A 21579-nucleotide genomic window follows, 5' to 3' on the forward strand; every position below is an offset into this window, starting at 1 on the left:
AACTGCCCCGTGGGTTGCCTGTCTTTCCCGAGTGACGTTTGTGCTGGTGGAAGATCCCAGCCCCCCCCGCAACTCCAGGGCCTCTCCTGGGCTGGATCCGGTGCCCCACTGGACTCGGAGGGCTGAGGCCCTGTATCCCCAGAACACATACGGCGCAGCCGGCGGCAGGGGAGGAGGCTGCCTCCGGGGCTGTGTTGGGTCCCGCCAGCCTGGGGCTTAGCTTCCCACCCGCTCCCACTGATCTGCGGGGGCCTGACCCCTCTGCTCCCAGGGGAGGATCATGTCTGGGGCCAGGAGGTTGAGGGGGACTGCAGAGGCAACGGACGCAGGAGGTTAAAGTGGTCATAGACGCACCCCAAGTTTCTAGGGGCTCTCTCCTGCCTTCCCACAGCAGCGGCTAGCTGCATAAGCCCCCTTTAAACCCACAGGGACTCTGCAGAGGGGCTGCCCCTCCATTAAAACCCTCTCCCGATTCCCTCCCCAGCCCATGCTCAGAACCGCTTCATGGTGCCGTCTCCAATCCACTTTTATTCACAATAATAAAATAACTTACCAGACCCCAGCAGCCGCGGGCGCGCGTGGCACCGCCCCAGGGCGCTGGGGACCCCCCTCCTCTTAGAAACACTGGGGTAGTGCCCTCAACAGTCTTGTTTACGTGTTTTTTTCATATGAAAATCCCTTTTCAGTGTGGTCCGGTGAGTCCTGAGCTGTCCCCTTCCATTGAAGGGAGACTGCCGGGGGATTTAGTCCTCTGCTCCCTGGAGATCTCTGCATGTGTCCACGCTGGGCAGGGACGGAGCTTTCGCCGGAGCTGCTCGCGGCCCAAATCCCGTCCATGCTTGGCTGCCCATAGGCTGCGGTTGATGCTGTTCCTGAACAGAAGGAACGGTACCTCGCTCGGAAACACTCCCCCATCCTTCCCATCCCACCCCCGCCCTGCTACTGAGTTGCCCTGCCGGGTCCCAGCATAGGAGGTCTCCCCATCCGGGAACGGGCGTGGGGTTTGCCTGGGCAGTCGTCTGAACGCTCCCCACGGCAGGAGCTGGTGCGGCCGGCGGGGCCAGGTGCCAGGGTGCCGACAAAGGGTGGAAGGTGTGCGGTGAATTAACCAGTGCTGGGCAGCCCCCCGGGAGCTGCTCCGCCCCGAGGGCCTGGCTGGGGCAAAGGGAAGCTGCGCCCGGGACGCGTCTGGACCGTCCGTCCCGTGGCTGTCGCGCTCCGGCCCGCCTCACTTGCAGACGCTGACCCACTCGGTGCGGCGGCACTCCTCGCACGCCACGAAGCAGCACCAGTGGAACTTGCAGTTGCAGCGCTCGCTGCGCGTCTGGCGCAGGATGTTGTGACCCCGCCCGCAGCACAGGCTCTCGCAGTTGTCCATGCCCGGGCTGCTCTTGTTGCACAGCCGGCCCTGGGTGCCCATGGAGTCCAGTGCCGGCTCCCGCTCGCAGAAGTCGGGCGATTTCTCGAAGTAGATGAGGTCGCCGATGCTGGCTCGGCGCCGGTGCCGCACGTGGCCTGGCTCCAGCTGCCCCGTGTTCCGGTTGTGGGGCCGGATCAGCGTGGCCCCGGAGAAGCGCTCCTTGAGCACCGAGCCCACCAGGCGGAACTCAGGGGTCACCTGCCAGCACGTCTTCAGCTGGCAGCTCCCGGAGGTGCCGTGGCACTTGCATTTCCTCCGCATGTTATCCAGCACCACCTGGGGGGGGACAAGGGGGTTCGTTAAGCCCAGCCTGACCCCAGCACAGCAGCCCCTGCTGGAAACATGGTGCAGAGAGCAAACCAGCCCCTGGGTGCAATTGGCACCGAGCTGGGAGCTCGCTGCCCCAGAGCAGCACCCGCCTTTGCGCCGACTCATTAACGAGCCGTGTTCATCGTTGAGGACGAAGGGGACTTCGAACATGGATCGGTAACAGCAGCCACGTACGCCCCGGTCTCTAGGGAAGAGGGTTGATGGTACCTGAACGTGCCGGTTAGCGAGAGAGCACAGGCCTGGGCCTAGAGACCAGGGCCGGCTCCAGGCACCAGCTTAACAAGCAGGTGCTTGGGGCAGCCAAGGGAGAGGGGCGGTACCTGTGGCAATTCGGGGGCGGCAGGCCCGTCACTCCCTCTCGGAGCAGAGTACCAGGCAGGGAACTGCCACCGCTGATCGCGGCTTTTTTTTTTTTTTTTTCCCTTGGGGCGGCAGAAATGCTGGAGCCGGCCTTGCTAGAGACCCAGGCTGGATTCGTGGCGCAGTGACCACGGCTGTCTGGGGATGTGCGCGGTGCACTCTGAGGTGTGACTGCTCACACGTAGACACACCGGGCTCGCTTTGATGCAGCACAGCCGGTGACACCCACCCAGACCCCGGCTACGCAGTGCAGCTACCGCGGCGTCGCTGCGACACTGACTCAGGCTGGCTCTGATCTAGCTGGATCGCCGCTAGCTGCCATCTCACCTCCCGCCTGCAGACCCTCCGTTTCCCAGCAGTAAAATGAGGAAACTCCCTCCCTGCCTCCCAGGAGAGCTGTGAAGATAAAACTCCTCACTGAGTGTGAGTGCTTGGATCTTGCGGCCTCTCTTGTAGGCCTTCCCGGGTTGGCCATAGCCCAGGGCAATAATATAGCAGAATTGGCATGTTTATTGGCAAAAACCATAAATTCTACTTCCCAGGCCATTGGGCTCCTCAATGAGGAGCAACAAAAATTACAGCACGCCATTCTAGCTAATCAAGCCGCTATCGATTACTTACTCCTGCAGCAACATTTAGGGTGTAAAACAATAAAAAAAAAGTGTTGTTTTAATCTCACTAATAATAGTAATCGCATACAGCAGCAACTTAATATGCTAAAACGATATGCCCAAGCCATACGCCAAAATGTCTCCCCTCCCTAGTAAAATTACCTCTGGTCATAGCTACCTTCCGAGTAAATAAAAACCCTCTTACAGTATAAAGTCTTAGTTTTAGTCCTTAGCATTTTACTCTACTGTTTTCTCCAGTGTATACCCAATTTAGTAGCACTGTGTATGCGACCCTGCAAAAGTGCCGCGTTAAAACACCACTTATAAAACAATATAGGAGGGGATGCGGGGCACGCAGCTCCCAATTCGCTAGTTCACGGACGCGGCACACTGCGCCCGTAGCTACAAGGCCAGAGCGGCCTACACCCCAGAGCCTACGGTTTAAAAACTTATTGGCTGACCTGATCGTCACCCTCGTTGCTCACTTTCACGTGCACAGTATATGGGTTTGTCAGGCTATGTTGATGTGTATCGTATGCTCCTCCTATGCGCAAAAATCCAACCAGTTACAAGTATTGTAAACATAAAAAGAAAAAAATAAATAGCCCAAAAAAAAGTCCCGACCGGGCGGCTTTTCCGAAGCAGCTTTTTCGGCTACCAAGACCTGGCGCTCTGTCTCCTTTCCTTTCGTCGCCACACTTGGATGCTCCGGTGAGGAAGGGCAGGTGAGTAGCTGGAGAAAGAAGCACCCGCCACAGACAGACGCTGGAGCCTAAAGGCCATTTGCTACTTGATTGCACATGGGCTGCACACAGCTCTACCGGACACGCTCGTAAACCCCAGCGAACGGTTGTTGCAGGGCAGCTTGTGGCTAAAGGGGGCTGGACTAAACCTGCACGTCCTGCGTGCGCTAAATGTCCGCTCGTGTTAAAACATCTCTGAAAACACCAGCGTGACAGAGCCGCTCGCTGCTTTTGCTGGGCAGCGGGCCCCAGCGCCCAGGCTTGGAAATCGAGCCGACTAGAACAGGCAGCTGCTGCCACATCGCCGCCCTCCTAGCACGGAAAGCAGCTGTTCGTGAGCACTAAACTCTGCGGCCCTCATCAGCAGGCCCTTCTCCCTTCCCTGCCCCCTTCCGGGATCTGTCCACCTTCTCCTTCCATTAACGCAGCCAGCATGCACCACTACAGCCATGCAGCTGAGCTGGCCGGTTTCTGGGCACTGCAATCTCTCTCTCGGTCGATAATGCTTCTCACGAAGGCCGCTCCCTGCAGTCTCTTGATTGTTGCCTAAATCTGTTACTGCGAGTGAAGGCGTTTGCCGTTCCAAGGGAATTTCACACTGGATACCCCCAATTAGGAGCCAGAAACTCTTGAGTTACTTGGAGCCTCCTACTCCAAAAGCAGAAGTGAACATAATAACACCAGAACGGCCAGACTGGGTCAGACCAAAGGTCCATCCAGCCCAGTATCCTGTCTACTGACAGTGGCCAATGCCAGGTGCCCCAGAGGGAGTGAACAGAACAGGGAATCATCAAGTGATCTCTCTCTTGCCATCCATCTCCATCCTCTGACAGATAGAGGCTAGGGACACCATTCCTTACCCGTCCTGGCTAATAGCCATTAAGACTTAACCTCCATGAATTTATCCAGTTCTCTTTTAAACTCTGTTATAGTCCTAGCCTTCACAACCTCCTCAGGCAAGGAGTTCCACAGGTTGACTGTGCACTGTGTGAAGAAGAACTTCCTTGTATTTGTTTTAAACCTGCTGCCCATTAACTTCATTTGGTGGCCCCCAGTTCTTATATTATGGGAATAAATAAATAACTTTTCCTTATTCACTTTCTCCACATCATGCATGATTTTATATACGGTACCTCTATCATATCCCCCCTTAGTCTCCTCTTTTCCAAGCTGAAAACTCCTAGCCTCTTTAATCTCTCTTCATATGGGACCCATTCCAAACCCCTTATTATTTTAGTTGCCCTTCTCTGAACTTTTTCTAATGTCAGTATAGCTTTTTTGAGATGAGGAGACCACATCTGTACGCAGTATTCAAGATGTGGGCGTACCATGGATTTATATACGAGCAATAAGATATTCTCTGTCTTATTCTCTATCCCCTTTTTGAATGATTCCTAACATCCTGTTTGCTTTTTTGACCGCCTCTGCACACTGTGTGGACATCTTCAGAGAACTATCCACGATGACTCCAAGATCTCTTTCCTGATTAGTTGTAGCTAAATTAGCCCCCATCATATTGTATGTATAGTTGGGGTTATTTTTTCCAATGTGCATTACTTTACATTTATCCACATTAAATTTCATTTGCTTTTTGTTGCCCAATCACTTAGTTTTGTGAGATCTTTTTGAAGTTCTTCATAGTCTGCTTTGGTCTTAACTATCTTGAGCAGTTTAGTATCGTCTGCAAACTTTGCCACCTCACTGTTTACCCCTTTCTTCAGATCATTTAATAGGTGGCCCCTATTACGCTGAGCTAAAGGAAAATCTCCAGGAGCTGTTAGCAGTATAGGTCCTAGGACACACTATTGAGCAGTTCTGATTCCAGTCAGTAGAGGGCAGAAGTCTCTCTGACACAAACAGGGACGGAGCAAGAGAGATCCAGCCAACCACTACCTTACAATACCACACACACACAGACACAGGGTTGTACTTTTCACACACACACGGTTGTACTTTGACGGATGTTTGAAACGAGGTTTTTAGGCAAAATAGAGCAAAAAATCAAATCCCCCCAGGTCTACCTCTTTCACCTGGGCTCTGGCAGACCTGGGGGGCTTTGACTGATTTTCTTGTCCTTTCTTACGACAAAACAAAAGTCTGCCCCTGGAGCCAGTCTGACCCCAGAGCCCCTCTCAGTTCTGTTTAAAATCCAGAAATCCTTGAGATTTTATAGAGCCATGTTGCAGTGTGTCTCCACCTCTCTACACCCTACTCTGCCTGGGTCCCCTCCACCCTTCATCGAACCAGACTTTGGGTCAAAAATACCAGCGTCTGCCTTGCCCATGGCTCTCGGCACAGGGACTGTAGTTTCATTGTCTGTGACGTGGTGGTGGGGGGAGGGGCAATGGAGGGGTCCCTGCGATAGGATGTACATATGGTGTGTGTTTGGGGGTCATATCTGCCCTGTAAAAGACTGTATAACAATAGTGTTGCCAACTCGTGTGATATTTGGTTTATTTCTTAACGCCCCAGCTCCTGGAGTCCTGTGATTATGAGGGGACTCGGGTTTCATTTAAAAAGGAAAAGGGAGTAAGGCCCAATGGGAGTTAGGTTCCGAAACACCTTTGAGGATCTGGACCGAGGTTTCTAGCCCTCCTGGTTGCAGAGGAAAACCTGGCATGAGCATGACCTAAAGGCTCAGGAACCAGCCAGCCTAGCCCAGGATAACCGCCCCACCCATGTGCTGCAGCCGTGAAAAAGGGGAACACAATAGGAGGCTGTGTGAGGCGGGGCGTTCCCCCTAGAGATAGGGACGCGTTCATGCCATCGGACAGCGCTGTGCACACGGTGAGTCACCCGCGTTCAAGGAAGGAGCCGGTGCTGAGGCTGCCCGGGGGGCTGGAGGGCCGGTCTTACGAGAGCCGATTGCTGTCTCTAAATGCAGGGGGCAGGCAAACCCCAGGAAGGGGGGAGAGTTACGGGAGCCAAAGGGGATAAACTGGCCACGAACAGACACAGGCTGGGAAGGAGAAGCAGGTTTCTAAGCAGCGGAGGAGGAAGGAATGGGGTCTGTCTGCTCTGAAGATGGAACTTGATCAGTTTACGAAGGGGATGAGCTGTGGGGGCACCCTGAGATGTGCTGACCCAGGACGTCCCTCCCCGTCCAATGGTCCGAGTCCGAAGCAGAACCCCGTATTTATTATTCCTGAAGAGTGTGGGATCGTGGGCCGTGACTCGCACTGTGTGAATGCTGGGGGCCGGCAGCGCCGTGGTGCCCAGCTCCCCCCAGCAGCCAGGGGTTTGGCTGGCGTCGTGCTGGCTGCAGGTGGCGTGCTGATGCGGGCAGTTTTGGAGGTGGTTAGCCCAGGTCAGCAGGCAGGCCCCTGGGCTCCGCGTGGGGACGCAGCAGGCCTGTGCTTAGGGTGGGGGCAATGCCGCGTGCGGTTGCTGCAGGGTGTGGGCGGACAGAGCAGGTGTTTGTGGTGCTGGCCAGGAGCCGGGAGTTGGTGGTTTGTGGGGACTCGGGGAGGGGGGTTGATTTGTTTGATGTGGGTGGGCACGGCCCGTGTGGGTGGAAGAACATTGGCCAAAGGCTGGCTGGGAAGCCAGCGCGTTCCCCTGGAATGGAGTCTGCTGCTGCTGAGAGCTGGGGTGCAAGGAAAGTGAGGTGCTGGGCGTGAGCAGGAACGGAGGCTGGAACTGAGACGGGAGGGGGCCTGCTCCTGGTCGCTGGCCTCCCCAGGCCACACACAACACTCCCAGGGGCAGGGCAGGGTGATCCCACTAGATGCCGCCGGGTGTGCCAGCCTGGAACACGGTCAGAATCCTGCAATGCAACCTATTGTACCAAGCCCCTGCACCCAGCAGGGTCCCCGGCCCAGCCAGCTGCTGCTCCGGACCCCCCGAACTGCCTCGCTAGCACGTCCCGGCGGGGAGAGCTCCGCACCTCCAGCCCGGGAAATCCCAGCTCTGGGAGGGGTGGGAAGGGGGTTTGCTGGGGCTGAACGGGTAACCCTGCCTGCCTGGGCCCAGAGCCAGTGGGGCCAAGCGCAGCATTGGTACCTATCCCAAGATCTCAGGGTTCTGCCCTCCGCCTGTGGAACAGATGTGCCTCCTAGTACCACCAGTGCACCTGAGAGCAACCGGCCCGGCCTAGGCCTGTCTAGGTCTAGCTGGATTGGATGAGGACGTTCCTTGGAGACCCCAGGCACTGCCCTGGTGCCCTGCCCAGGTTGGCCTGTTGGGGGCACCAATCCCGCCTTGGCCCAGCACAGCCCTTGCTTCTAAAACCTCTGGAGCACAGATTGACTAGCCCCCACCACGCGGTAACCGTGTAATAAGGAAAATTAGCACCAAATTACAGAGCACGAAGAGCTGGGAGGCATTCACCACTTTGAAGCTCTTTGCACCGCGTTTCATGGTGGGACGGCAATTTCCTGTGCACAGTTCAGGGCGCCTGCCTCGTGCCAGTGCAGCCTGGCATGGGCACTGGTGGCAGAGCCCCTTCCCGCTGCAGAAGGTCCCACGGGTGCTGCCCTGGGCTGGCCGAGCCCCAAAAGGCTCCGAGGCCTTGGTTCAGCCAAACGCCTGGACACTTCTCTGGACCCAATGTTCCGAGCATCCTGGTAGCTCCGTGGCACCACACCCGGGCCCCCTCCGGCGCCACCAGATGCCCAAATAGCTGTGGTCGCGAAAGCCCCTCTCCCAGATACAGCTGCCCATCTGTTTCCCATGTGTCTGCAGCCACCCCCTGTGATCATTGCACTGTGGAATGAGAACTCCGGTCACGCAATGTCTCTGGAGCGCTGCGCCCCGCCTGCTTGGCACTGTGGTCTCCGCTCTCCACGGGCCTGGCCCAAGCTACCTGAGACGCCCCCTCACCCTGCAGTCCCTGCCTGGCGGGGTATGCAACAGTCAGCCACTAGAGCGAGGCAGGGCCATCGGAGCACAGGGGCTCACCTGGAGGACCTGCTGCTGGGCCTTTGGGCTCGAACCCCCTTTGCCTTAGCTGTCCCTGGAGCAAGAGGAGGGGAAGGGACGGATGCCCTCAGCCCTATGGCAGAGGGCAAGAACTGCAGCCTCATGGGAGCTGGAGCCGGTGGGGATAGCATACTGCTCAGTCACAGCATGGGCAGGAGCCGGGCCGGCATGTAGAACGAGCGGGAGGGTTCAGAGCCGCCATCTTCTCCCTGGACGGAAGAATCCCAGGCACTGTTACAGACGAGGGACCGAGTGGCTAGGCAGCAGTTCTGCAGAAAAGGACCTAGGGGTTATAGTGGACGACAAGCTGGATATGAGTCGACAGTGTGCCCTTGTTGCCAAGAAGGCTAACGGGCTGTATAAGTAGGGGCATTGCCAGCAGATCGAGGAACGTGATCATTCCTCTCTCTTCGACATTGGTGAGGCCTCATCTGGAGTACTGTGTCCAGTTTTGGGCCCCACACTACAGGAAGGATGTGGAAAAATTGGAAAGAGTCCGGCGGAGGGCAACAAAAATGATCAGGGGTCTGGAGCACATGACTTATGAGGAGAGGCTGAGGGAACTGGGATCGTTTAGTCTCCAGAAGAGAAGAATGAGAGGGGATTTGATAGCTGCTTTCAACTACCTGAAAGGGGGTTCCAAAGAGGATGGATCTAGACTGTTCTCAGTGGTGGCAGATGACAGAACAAGGAGCAATGGTCTCAAGTTGCAGTGGGGGAGGTCTAGGTTGGATATTAGGAAACACTATTTCACTAGGAGGGTGGTGAAGCACTGGAATGGGTTCCCTGGGGAGGTGGTGGAATCTCCTTCCTTAGAGGTGTTTAAGGTCAGGCTTGACAAAGCCCTGGCTGGGACAATTTAGTTGGGAATTGGTCCTGCTTTGAGCAGGGGGTTGGACTAGATACCTCCTGAGGTCCCTTCCAACCCTGAGATTCTATGATTCTGTGATATTTCCATGTGGGCTAGAAATCCTGGGGGAAGTGCGAGCACTACCTCTCCCTGTTCTAGCCCTCCCCAGGCACACACACGCCGGGCCGTGTTCCCCTTTGCTCCATCAGCATCGATTACTTCCCTGGACACAGAAGGGCTCAGCTGACGCCCGGGCCGTGGTCCTAGTGGCTAGAAGGAATGTTACATTGTTGCAACTGAGGGTCTAGCATGCACCTGTCTCTAGGGTCCAACTCTGCTCTCAGTGACACTGATGTAACCGCGGGGCTAATGTTAGGTGGGACACAGAGCTGTGCCTGAAAGTTTTGGAGATTGGTGTGGAGGTAGCTGCTGTGATCTCTGGCTTTGTCCCCAGCCCATGGCTTGCAAATCCCAGTGGGGGCCCTGGGTGTGTTATCACAGCCCAGGGAAACAGCCCATCTGTGTATCTGAGCTGCACCTGGCCGGGGTGACTCCCATCTCAGAGAGCACCTGCCCCGCACGCTGTAGGTCCCTTGCCTGCCCCGCTGAAAGGGTCCCCGTGGCTGCGAGGTCATGGAGGTCTGCTGGCTCTTGCACCAGCCCTGACCTGGGCGGCCACCGGCCTGGAAGGAGGATCTGGGCTTCTCAGCCACACACAGTCCTAGAATGTGAGAGCGAAGTAACTGAAAGGGCTGAGAAAAGGGGGGTGTCTGTGCCCCCCTGCCCCCTCCCCCCAAGTTCTCAGCTCCAAAGGTGCCGCACAGATGCCGTGTGCCAGGCAAGAGCTCACAGTCCAAGAAGCCCAGACAGACAAAGGAAGGACTATTATCCCCATTGCACAGATGGGGAAACCGAGGCCCAAAGACACTAGGCTGCATCGCAGCCAATCCAGCGATGTTGAGCTCTGTAGGGCTGCCCGGGGTCTACGCTCAGAGACCGGCGAGGCCCTGCTAGCATGTGTTAGCAATGTGTGAGCTAAACTCAACCCCCGTCCCGAGTTAAGCCCCACGGTCCCACAGGGCAGCTGGACTAGGGCCTTCCCAAGTCCCATTAACCACGAGCTCATCCATTCTTCCGTGCCTGGACACACCTCTGCCCTTGTTCACTGACACACATGTCATTGCACATGCATGCTCGGGCTCCCCCTCCTCCCGTGCTTCCCACACACACCCAAAGCATTTTATTGCCATTCTTAACTCCGGGAAGCCTTTGTTGTGAGATTAATAGGCTCCTGCTCCCCTTTCATCTCAGCCCTCTGATCCTGAGCGCTCCATAAAATACAACCCTACAAGGGAGCTGGGCTCTGGGGTCCTGTCCCTAGCCCTCCCTCGGGCCCCATTCTCAGCTGTTCTGTTCCTGGGTTATGGCCCTGGGAGCCCCTCTCCAAGGGGATGGACCACTGCCGCCTAGCTCGGGCCAGGTGCCAGCGGTCACAGCATTCTGAGGCCGAGAAAAAACTCCATTTTGGGTCACGGTCCCAGGCTTCCCATTTATCATCTGTGACCGTCCCAGGCCAGCTGGGAGCGAAGCCTGCCCAGGCGTGTAGGTGGAGGGATACGGAAAGTAGTACCAATAAAAATGCATCAAACTGCTCTCTAAATCATTGCTAAGAGCGCTGCGAAACTGGTGGCGCAACCCAGCCGCAGGGGGATGGGCAGAGGTTTATAGGCACCCATTTGGGGTGGCTTCTGCACTGCGTCCATCCCAAAGCCGTGCCAATAAAACCGGTGCCCCAGCCCAGCCTGTTCGCCCAACAGAGCGAACATGGATTAGCAGGCAGTAACTGCACCTCACGGCCTCTCTCCCCCCTTCCAGCTCAAGCGGTCACCCAGCACTTTGCGGGGTGGGCTGAACCCTGCAGGATTATTGAAACCCCTCCGCACCCGGCGCAAAGATAGGAATAGCTACACCACCACTCAAATGCAGCCACCTCTGGGCTAGGACATGCAGGCAGCTGATTAACTGTTCATAGCAAAACTCCACAGCACTTTGCTATGGGAGTCTCTTCACTTCTGTGTGTGTGTGTGTGTGTGTGTGTGTGTGTGTGTGTGTGTGTGTGTGTGTGTGTGTGTGTGTGTGTGTGTGTGTGTGTGTTACAAAATATAACTAAAAAATAAAATAAAAACTCAGCCTTGAAACCAGATAGTCATGCCCATCGTGTCACAGGGGTCCTAGCCCTGATAGTGTCCTTCCCCAGTGGTTTTATACCCATTTGTCCGCTCTCATCTGGAATTAGAATATGAACTCTGTGCGGCAGTGCCCTCTGGGTTTATACACCTTCTAGCACAACGGGATGATAGCCCTGATTCGGGGCTTCTAGGCCTGCTACATTGCAAGTACTAATCACATAGAATCATAGACTAGCAGGGTTGGAAGGGACCTCAGGAGGTATCTAGTCCAACCCCCTGCTCAAAGCAGGACCAATCCCCAACTAAATCATCCCAGCCAGGTGTGAGGAAGTGGGACTGTTCTTAATGTTTCCGCTGAATACTGTATGGGTGCCTCAGTTTCCCCTATGCATTTCTTAAGTCTCCAGTGTGCATAAATGGCTGACAATCTGTCGCCTAGCAATAAATGGCTGGGGCCCTTCCCCCCCTGCAAGGGGATGGCTAAAGGCGAACAAAGAGATCAGGTGACCTCCTGGCCTGGGAAAGAGACAAAGGCCAGAAAGGACGGGCTGGAGAGGGTTTCAGTTTGGAGCTGGCTGGGGACAGGGATGAGGGCAGACAGGGGTGTCTGGCTCGCTGGGCCCCAGAATGGACCCGGCTGAGGGGTCCTGTTCTCTGGACTTACAAGCTCTGTTTTAGACCATGTTCCTGTCATCTAATAAACCTCTGTGTTACTGGCTGGCCGAGAGTCACGTCTGACTGCGAAGTGGAGGTGCAGGACCTTCTGGCTTCCCCAGGACCCCGCCTGGGCGGACTCGCTGTGGGAAGCGCACGGAGGGGCATATGCTGAATGCTCCAAGGTCAGATCCAGGAGGTGAAGCCGTGTGAGCGTCTTGCCCTGAAGACAGTCTGCTCCGAGGGAGAGGAGGCTCCCCAAAGTCCTGACTGGCTTGGTGGGGAGCAGTTCCAGAGCATCACCCGGGGACTCCGGGACACCAGGGCTTTGTCAAGCCTGACTTTAAAAACCTCTAAGGAAGGAGATTCCACCACCTCACTAGGTAACCCATTCCAGTGTTTCACCACCCTCCTAGTGAAATAGTGTTTCCTAATATCCAACCTGGACCTCCCCCACTGCAACTTGAAACCATTGCTCCTTGTTCTGTCATCTGCAACCACTGAGAACAGTCTAGATCCATCCTCTTTGGAACCCCCCTTCAGGTAGTTGAAAGCCGCTATCAAATCTCCCCTCATTCTTCTCTTCTGCAGACTAAACAATCCCAGTTCCCTCAGCCTCTCCTCATAAGTCATGTGCCCCAGCCCCCTTATTATTTTTGTTGCCCTCCGCTGGACTCTTTCCAATTTTTCCACATCCTTCTTGTAGTGTGGGGCCCAAAACTGGACACAGTACTCCAGATGAGGCCTCACCAGTGCCGAATAGAGGGGAACGATCACGTCCCTCGATCTGCTGGCAATGCCCCTACTTATACAGCCCAAAATGCCGTTAGCCTTCTTGGCATCTCACTGACCCTGCAGGGAGAACTGGGAGAGGTGGATGATAAAGACCCTGCGTTAGTCTGCCCAGGAGTCCCCTGGGTAAATAGCCCCATTCTTGGGGAAAATGCTATGAGAGAAGCTGGGACTGGATGACAAAGGATGGATCATGCGATAACTGCCCTGTTCTGTTCATTGCCTCTGAAACATCCAGCACCAGCTGCTAGCAGAGACCGGACACTGGGCTAGATGGACCCTTGGGCTGCCCCAGTGTGGCCGTTCTGATGAGAGTTTAAGGAGCTGGGTAATTGTGGGCTGTCTCTACTCTCCATGCTGGCTGTGGTTTTCTAGGTTCATCACTCCGCAGCACTCCGGTTTCACTCTGGGACACGCGGCACCGTCCTCGTGCTGAGTGATCGCAGACTCAGGAGGCCGGGAAATCGCCTGGCCAGGCGGCAGCGTGCGTCATGCACAGGGCAATCGCCAGCCAGCGCCACTCCCTCCAGCATCATCCGGGGCCACCGCTCGCTCTCATGGCCCCAGCGGCTTTCACGAGAGCTGTGCCCGCCTGAGGACTGGCTCCGGGAGTGGCAGCTGTGCTGGGGTGATGAAATCTGAAGCCGCTGGGAAGCAGTGTCTGAGCAGGGAGGACACATGCCGAAGAGGTCAGACATTGGCTGCACAGAGCCCGCTTAGCACCTCAGCTGCTTCTAAAACTGTATCACACCCACCACCACACGCCCTCCCTGGCCAGATCATGCCTCCCTCTAGCTTAGTTGTACCTAAACAGCCGCTAATGAAGAGATCAGCCACGGGCTCCAGGAGCGAGTGATGGAAGCACCAGTGCCCGAGTCATTTCTAACTGGACAGCACCCTGGAGCATCTATTGCAAAGACAGCAGCTGAGGACACAGGAGCAAGGCTGGGCTGCGGCCCTGTTGCTTTGCCCTGAGTCAGGCCTACCAGGCTCTCCCAGTACAAACCTCTAGTGCCTTTGCAAAGGTGCTTGCAAGCAGGGTGGGCTCGCACCAGCACGGATCAGGGATCTGAATGTGCCTACGCCAGGGGTTGCACTGGGGTACAATTGCAGCCAATCCCCAGTGTAGACAGAGCCGCCGTCCAGTCTTTGTGGCTGGGACAACCAGCCACTGGCAGATTTCAGGTGCTTTTCACCCAGGTGGGCAGATTTGCAGTTTCTACGTTGGCAGCAGGGACCATGGCCTGTTTTTGCCTCCAGTCTCAACTCTGGGTTCACTCGGGAAAATTCCCATGGGCAGGGGTCAGGAATGAGAGAGGACGTGAGATAATACAGGCAGGAATCTGTGTCCTACACACTTTGGATGACTGACTTGAACAAAATTGTCGTAATCGCCTGTGTGATTCCTTACGGCGCCCTGCTGGACAGAAATGTTCAACCATGTGTCCTTGGCTGTGTACCGCAGCTAGCTAGTGGAGATTTCCCTGCAGCGTGTGATCAGGGCTTTGGACCAGGAGACCCCGAATTCGATCCTAGCTCTGGCCATGGCATTTCAAGTGACCGCCGCGTGCCACGGACCATGCCGCCTTGTTCTGTAATGGCAGCTGGCACGTGCTAGGTGGCCACCGGTTTGTCACAATATCATGTTCTTTTCTTGTCACTGAGACCAGCCCTGTCGCCCCACTAGGCTCGAGTTAGATAAAATGCTTCCACGCCTGCTAGCCCCAGAGAAGCCACGAGCAGGGTCCATGTCTGGCTCAGAGAACTCTGTGTGCCATTCGCCCCTTGTTACTACAGTAATCTCATGGTGCAATGCCCCCAACACCGGTGTTAGACAGGAGGCCACACTAGCTAACCACGGTGGTCCCTTCCGCCCTTAACATCTATGAAACCCATCGTGACCGTTCCGTACAGAAAGGGGCGTTGCATGGACCCGCCCGGTGCGCTCCAGACATCCCCCACCATGTGTGCCGTCTGCCGCCATTTCTGATGAACCTTTCCAGGAAAATTCAGCCGGAGGCAGATGCCCAGCTTTGGAAATGTCAGCTCGGACGGTTGAAGTTTGGCAAAGTTATAAGTGACTGAAAATAGGGCCTTATAATGGGAAGTGTTAGAGAACCTTAACTTTGGGCAGGACTACCAGCAGGCTAGGAGAGCCCGTGTGAAACAGCAAGCAAGGGCCTGATTCTCCCCTGCCCTTCATTATCAATGGGCTGTGTGTGTGTGTGTGTGTGTGTGTGTGTGTGTGTGTGTGTGTTTTACACACATACTGCCTGTTCATAATGAAGCACATGGGAGAATCAAGCCTTTACTTGCTACTCTACACTGCCCTGTATCGGATGGAATCAGAACTCCTCAGCTGTGTGTCACATTAACAGGTGTGTTGTGAGCAAGACACGAGAAGTCATTCTTCTGCTCTACTCTGCTCTGGTTAGGCCTCAACTGGAGTATTGTGTCCAGTTCTGGGCACCACGTTTCACGAAAATGTGGAGAAATTGGAGAGGGTCCAGAGAAGAGCAACAAGAATGATTAAAGGTCTTGAGAACATGACCTATGAAGGAAGGCTGAAAGAACTGGGTTTGTTTAGTTTGGAAAAGAGAAGACTGAGAGGGGACATGATAGCAGTTTTCAGGTATCTAAAAGGGTGTCATGAGGAGGAGGGAGAAAACTTGTTCACCTTAGCCTCTAAGGATAGAACAGGAAGCAGGGACAAAACAAACAAAAACAAACAAATTGGCTTAAACTGCAGCAAGGGAGGTCTAGGTTGGACATTAGGAAAAAGTTCCTAACTGTCAGGGGGGGTTAAACACTGGAATAAATTGCCTAGGGAGGTTGTGGAATCTCCATCTCTGGAGATATTTAAGAGTAGGTTAGATAAATGTCTATCAGGGATGATCTAGACAGTATTTGGTCCTGCCATGCAGGCAGGGGACTGGACTCGATGACCTCTTGAGGTCCCTTCCAGTCCTAGAATCTATGAATAGGATCTATACTGTTAAGAGTGAATCGGGATTCTCCTTTAGTTTAGGGGCTTGTGGACTTGAAGCAAAAGACTCTGAGGATATGTCTACACCGCAAAGAAACGGCCCCGCAGCCTGACCCCGTGAGCCCGCGTCGGCTGGCACTGGCCTTGCGATCCCCTCTAGCCCTGTGGGTCTGTGATTCTGTCTGCGTGATGTAGGAGCGTGTATGTCCCGGCCGTCTCAGACTGCTCTCTCTGGGCGTGTCCATGGGATACACGGGAGGGGTTTATCGTCCATCCCTGCAGACGTGTGTATCCGATGGCTGCAGCCCACATATGTGTGATCGCTTGCACGTACGTGGAGTGTGTGTGCAGTATATGTGCTAGTGTGTTTGCTCTCTCAGCACACACGCTCTCTTGCTGCAGATACAGGGGGTACTTAGGGCTCCCTGTTCTCAATGGAGACCAGCCTGATTCGCCCCTTGCCCTGAACCGTGTGGAGCCGTTTCCTCCTGCACAGGGAGGGGTAAAGGGCTAAGATCCTGCCCTGGGAGCTCTTGGCACTGGTGAAATGACGACACGAGGTGCCAGGCAGACAGCACAGTGCACAGTTCAGACGAGAAGTATCACCCGGCTGTGCAGGGAGGAGAGATCGCAAGAGGGGGGGTATTGAGGGAGCAGGTGAAAGGAGCGTGTGTGTGTTGGAGGCATGAGCCTGTGGTGTGTCTCTGGAGACAGGGCGACCACCCAGGGCTGGCGGGTGTGGGCTGCTAGAGTAGCGCTGAGTGCGGGGAGCCCGGGGCTGGAGCCCCTGGCCAGCCAGGTCGGGGGTGGTCGATGCCGCCCAGAGCTGCCAGCCTGGTGTGGAGGCACGAGCAACAGGGCTTGCCCCTGCAGAGCCAGCAGGCCGGCCCCTGGGTCCCCCCGTCCCGCGGGCAATTTGCCCAGGGTGCTAGTTTCCCTATGGCTGGCCTGAGTGAAGGAGCCCGTGGCTGCACGGTGGGGATCTCTGCCTGCACTGGCACAACGGCTGTGCTGGGGGGTGGGAGGCCTGCATGGCGCGCGCGGGGAGCCACGCTGGGGCAAGGAAGGGCGGCTCTCTCCCCTCTCCACCTTCTGTGAAGTCTCCACTCTCAAGCTGCTTCTGAACGGCTTGTACCAGGCAACGAGAGCCACTAATTAGCGCCTTTTGCAAGGTGACGTTGTGCGAACTGGAGGTGAGTAGGCAGCCGGTCTGCCTTGCGACCCCCTCCCCACACTGCAGCCTCCTCCTTCCCCCCACTCCCTCCTGCACCAGATGGGCCTTTGCCTCCCAGAGGCTCTGACGCGGTACAACCCTCCCGTGTGCGCCAGGCCCATCCTGGCTTTGCTGACCCCTCTGGTGTGCATGGACACACCCACACATGCACACCCGCCCACGTGTGCACACAGCTCCCGGGCCCCCAAGGGCTGCGGCTCCCTTGAAGCCATTCCGACAAAACCTGGCCAAATTCCAGATGGGGCGATTCCATTCTGCCCCCAAAGTCCCCCCCTGCAGCTCCTGTGCTCCACTTCCCATCCTCCCCTGCTGAGCACTGTGAACCAGCTGCCACGTCGCCCCCCGAGGGGGCTGCCGCTCGGTGGTGGGTGCTGGGACATCCCTTCCCACCAACATCCACACATGGGACAAACATCCCGTTGGCATTCGTAGAACGGCCACCTTCAGCTCCCTCCTTAAAACCCACCTCTAATGCGGCGCCAGCCAATCCCTCCCACCTCACCTTGGCCTAGCAAGTGCTGACCTAGGGCTGCTGCTCTCGGCTTATTGTTCCCTCTACTGATCGCATCCTGTCCAACGTATGGCCTGGCAGCTGTCTGGGGCGGGGCCCGTCCTGATCCGTCTGCACAATGCCCAGCACAATGCGGCCCGGACTGGGGCTAATGCAGTCTGAGTACTAGCAACTGTTTGTTCCTAAGGGGCTTGGAATGGAAGTGCAAAGAGTTATGGATAGCGTGATGCCCTCCAGGGGCTCACCCCATGCAGATGTGTGACCGTGCAAGGAGAAGGCCCCACGTTACAGACCGGTTCTCTCTAGCACAGATGCCACGACTCCAGGCAAGAGGAAGATGTTTGCAAGGTGGGGGAATCCCAGGGTCTCTTTTCCAGCCTGGTCCGGCTGAGGGGCTTCGAACCAAACCCCAGTTCCTGTCTCTGTCAGACAACCCAGAACCCAACCAAAAAAATCCCGACTCTGCTTCGTTCTGAAACTTTTCAAACGATTCGAGGTGGGGAAAGAGAGCGGGGGATTTAAACCCAAAGGGGGGATTCTCCCCACCGAAACGAAACGCGGGGAAATGCTTCCAAAAGACACCAAGGAAAGCGGGGGTTTTCTGGCAGAAACGCCAGCGTGGTGGAAAGGCCGGTTCCGGTCAAAATTTTCGTTCAACAACAACGTTTCAAGCAGCTGTGGGTGTGAGCCGCTTCCCCGGCCCCCCAGTCCCCTGGCTGCCCCTCGCGGAGGCGTCAAGAGGGGGGAATGTCCTCACGTCCTGCAGCGCCTGCCTCCGCTCCCCCTGTGCACCACGGCGCGCCCAGTGGGGAGCCGTCTGCCGTGCGCACGGACTCACCTGCCGGCCGACGCGGTTGTTGTGCAGCCTCATGCGGGAGTGGATGTCCCTGTAGGTTTCCCGGGAGTCTAGGAAATCCTTGGAAAACTTCTCCCCATAGTCCACATCGGGGCTGCAGCCCCCCCACTCCCAGGAGTCCTGGAGCCCTGGGGCCTCGGCCGGCATGTGCTCCAGCCGGACCCCGTGCACCATCCCTTTGCCCCGGTTCATGGCCTCCAGCTGGAGCCGGTGCAGCTTCATGCGGAAGGCTTCCTCGTCCCCCCGGCGCTTCTGGTCGCAGCCGCAGGCCTGCAGCTTGCCGAGGGCGCAGGCGTTGGAGACGGCGTGCACCACCCCGGCGGCCGCGATGGCGTAGGCGAAGGCGCTCTCCCGGAAGCCTGCGAGGATGCGAAGGGCAGGGGGTCAGTCAGAGGCTGGGAAAGCAGGGGGTCTGGCCGGGTGACAGGATGGGGTACGGAGGGGCCAGGGTCTCCCTGCAGACTGACGGGCCAGCCCGGGCGGTGACAAGGCCTGGTTTGGCCTCCAGAACGCCCTCAGCCCTGGGCCTCTGCTGAGGTCTCCAGCAGGGAGGCCGGTTAGCACCAGTGGGGCTGGGAGCTGCTGGGATGTGGTGACGCCTGCCCTGAGGCCCCTCATCCTGGCCCCAGGGAAGTGCTGATGGGGGCGACCTTCAAAGAGCCTCCCCCACAGGAGCCAGGCAGCCCCCCCCACCACTAGGAAGCACACCTGGCGCCCCACAATGTGCCCATCACCAGGACCGCCCGGGGGGGGCAAGTGGGGCAATTTGCCCCGGGCTCCACAGGGGCCCCCACGAGAATATAGTATTCTATAGTATTGCAACTTTTTTTATGGAAGGGGCCCCCAAAATTGCTTTGTCCCGGGCCCCCTGAATCCTCTGGGCAGCCCTGCCTGTCACCCACGGGGGGAGGGGGCAGGGGTTCGCCTGCCGGGGGCAGATTCTGAGGACAGCACAGGCCCACAGGCACCCACGGAGGGTCCAATCCGCAGGGGTTGAAGGTGTCTCTGCTTCTTTCTATGCTGTGCCTCCGAGAACCCCTCCAGCGCCCTGCCCAGCACCCACACAGCCTGGGGCTCCTCTCTCACTCCCTTCATTCCTGCCCTCCCACCCCAGCTCCCAACGCCTCACCCCTTTCACCCCACCCCGTTCGCCGAGCCTAGGCAGGCCTCTCTCCTGCTGCAACCTTCTGCTGTCTGGCCTGCCCAGCCCATGGCCGTCTGCTGCCCTCCCAGCATCACCACAGCCCTTCCCTCCACAGAGCACAAAGCTTGTTGCAAAGCTCAGTCAGTATCATCACTGCCACTTTGCAGCGGGGGGAAACTGAGGCAAGGCCAGGACAAGAGACTCCCCCCCAGCTCTCCCAGTGAGGCAGTGGCAGAGAAGGGAGCAAAACCAAGATCTCCTGATTCCTGGTCTGGTGCCCCTTCCGCAGGCCCCCCTGCAGCCCCTCGCCTGCTGCCTTAGCTCCCATGCTGCTTCTGCACCACAGCTCAAGCCAGCTCTCCTGCCCGTCCAAGCTCTCCATATCTCCGGCCCTGCCTCGATCCACCCCTCCCCTCCCCTGCTTCCTGCCCCCTGCGTCTCCCCACGCGGCTGAAATGTGCCCAGCGCTGCGAGAGCCCTGCCTTGCTCTGGGAGGCCCTCCCTGCTCTGTGTTCGCTCTTGTCTTGTCTCCTTCTCTTGCCTTTCCACTGTAAGCCCTGGGGGGCAGAGAGCTGGTAGAGCCTTGGCACCGCCCTCCCACCACGCTGCGGGCATGATTCAGGGGCCCCTTCCTCCACTGGGTCAGGGGGCCCCTTTCAGAGGGGCAGGGAGCGCAGGCTCCCACAGTACGAATGAGCTGCTCCGGAAGGGACCCCCTTTGCAGGCTGGAGTAGCTCCTCTTCGTGTGTCTGCCAAGGTGGCTCTCCCATTCCGCGCAGGGCCTTTCACCCTGCCCCCGACTGGCTCGCCGGCGGCAGGGGAGATGGCCTGGCATGTTCGAGTGGCAAGAGAAAAGTCCGGCTGTGACGGCACTGGCGCTCCAACATGGTGGCGGTGTGTGATGTAGAAGCCTCAGCCCAGCCATGGTTCTGGGCCCTGCTGTGCAAGGCGCTGTACAAACCCAGAATCAAAGGACAGTCTGTGTCCCAGGTTAAGGATAAGACATGAGACAAGAGGTGGAGACTGACAGGAGTACAAGGAGAGCGCACAGCATAGCAGTGTCCGGTGGCAAAGGAGAGAGTTAAGGAGGACGCAGCTTTGCAGATGTTTGCTTTCTGCATCACAACCCCCCATGGCACAGATGGGAAACTGAGGCCAGATTATGTGATTTGCCCAAGAGGTCACACAAGAAATCTGTGGCAGAATGGGGACCTTACCCAGAATCTCCAAGTCCCAGGCTACAGCTCTGACCACTGGGTTACCCTTTCCCTCCCTCTCCCTGCTTTGTGCATCACCCTGTCTGGGAGCCTGGGAGCAGAGTGATCGGTTTGATCTAACCCAGGGCTGGAGTCTCTGCTCCGTGGGGCGCAGGGGGTGTCAAACTGCTGGAGACCCTGGCAGGGAACTCCCTGTGCAGTGGACTCACCTATGGAGCTGGCAGAGGAGGAGCTGCCGATCTCCACCCCGGGCTGACTGGAAAACGCTGATTATTCTGCATGGGAAATTTGGAGGGGGGAATCTTTTTTTTCCCTTCAAAATTCCCCATTCAGATTTTTTGGTGATTTCCAATGGAAAGCCGAAAATCTGTCGGCTTTGGTGAGCTGAAGATTTTCCGTCAGGCCAAAAGCTTCCTGCCGAAACGATGGTGCGGGTCGAAAGGCCGTGGGCGGCCGACAAAATGTTTAGATTGTTTAGTATCCGAGGGGTAGCCGTGTTAGTCTGAATCTGTAAAAAGCATCAGAGGGTCCTGTGGCACCTTTGAGACTAACAGAAGTATTGGGAGCATAAGCTTTCGTGGGTAAGAACCTCACTTCTTCAGATGCAAGTAATGGAAATCTCTAGAGGCAGGTATATATCAGTGTGGAGATAACGAGGTTAGTTCAATCAGGGAGGGTGAGGTGCTCTGCTAGCAGTTGAGGTGTGAACACCAAGGGAGGAGAAACTGTTTCTGTAGTTGGATAGCCATTCACAGTCTTTGT

At 56.8% G+C, this 21579-nt stretch overlaps 1 protein-coding gene across 1 annotated transcript in view; it reads right to left on the bottom strand.

The window, feature by feature from the left end:
- Window positions 1–538: 538 nt before the first annotated feature.
- WNT10A (Wnt family member 10A) overlaps window positions 539–21579 on the bottom strand; it is a 44281-nt gene continuing 23240 nt past the window's right edge. Inside the window, exons 3-4 of the mRNA XM_034785892.1 lie at window positions 18439–18815; window positions 539–1696 (exon numbers count right to left, since the gene is read on the bottom strand). Coding sequence (XP_034641783.1) covers window positions 1229–1696; window positions 18439–18815 — 845 coding nt within the window. The 3' untranslated portion in view covers window positions 539–1228. The remainder of the gene's footprint in view (window positions 1697–18438; window positions 18816–21579) is intronic.

Source organism: Trachemys scripta, chromosome 11 (genome assembly GCF_013100865.1).
Source record: "Trachemys scripta elegans isolate TJP31775 chromosome 11, CAS_Tse_1.0, whole genome shotgun sequence".
NCBI classification, from domain to species: Eukaryota; Metazoa; Chordata; order Testudines; family Emydidae; genus Trachemys; species Trachemys scripta.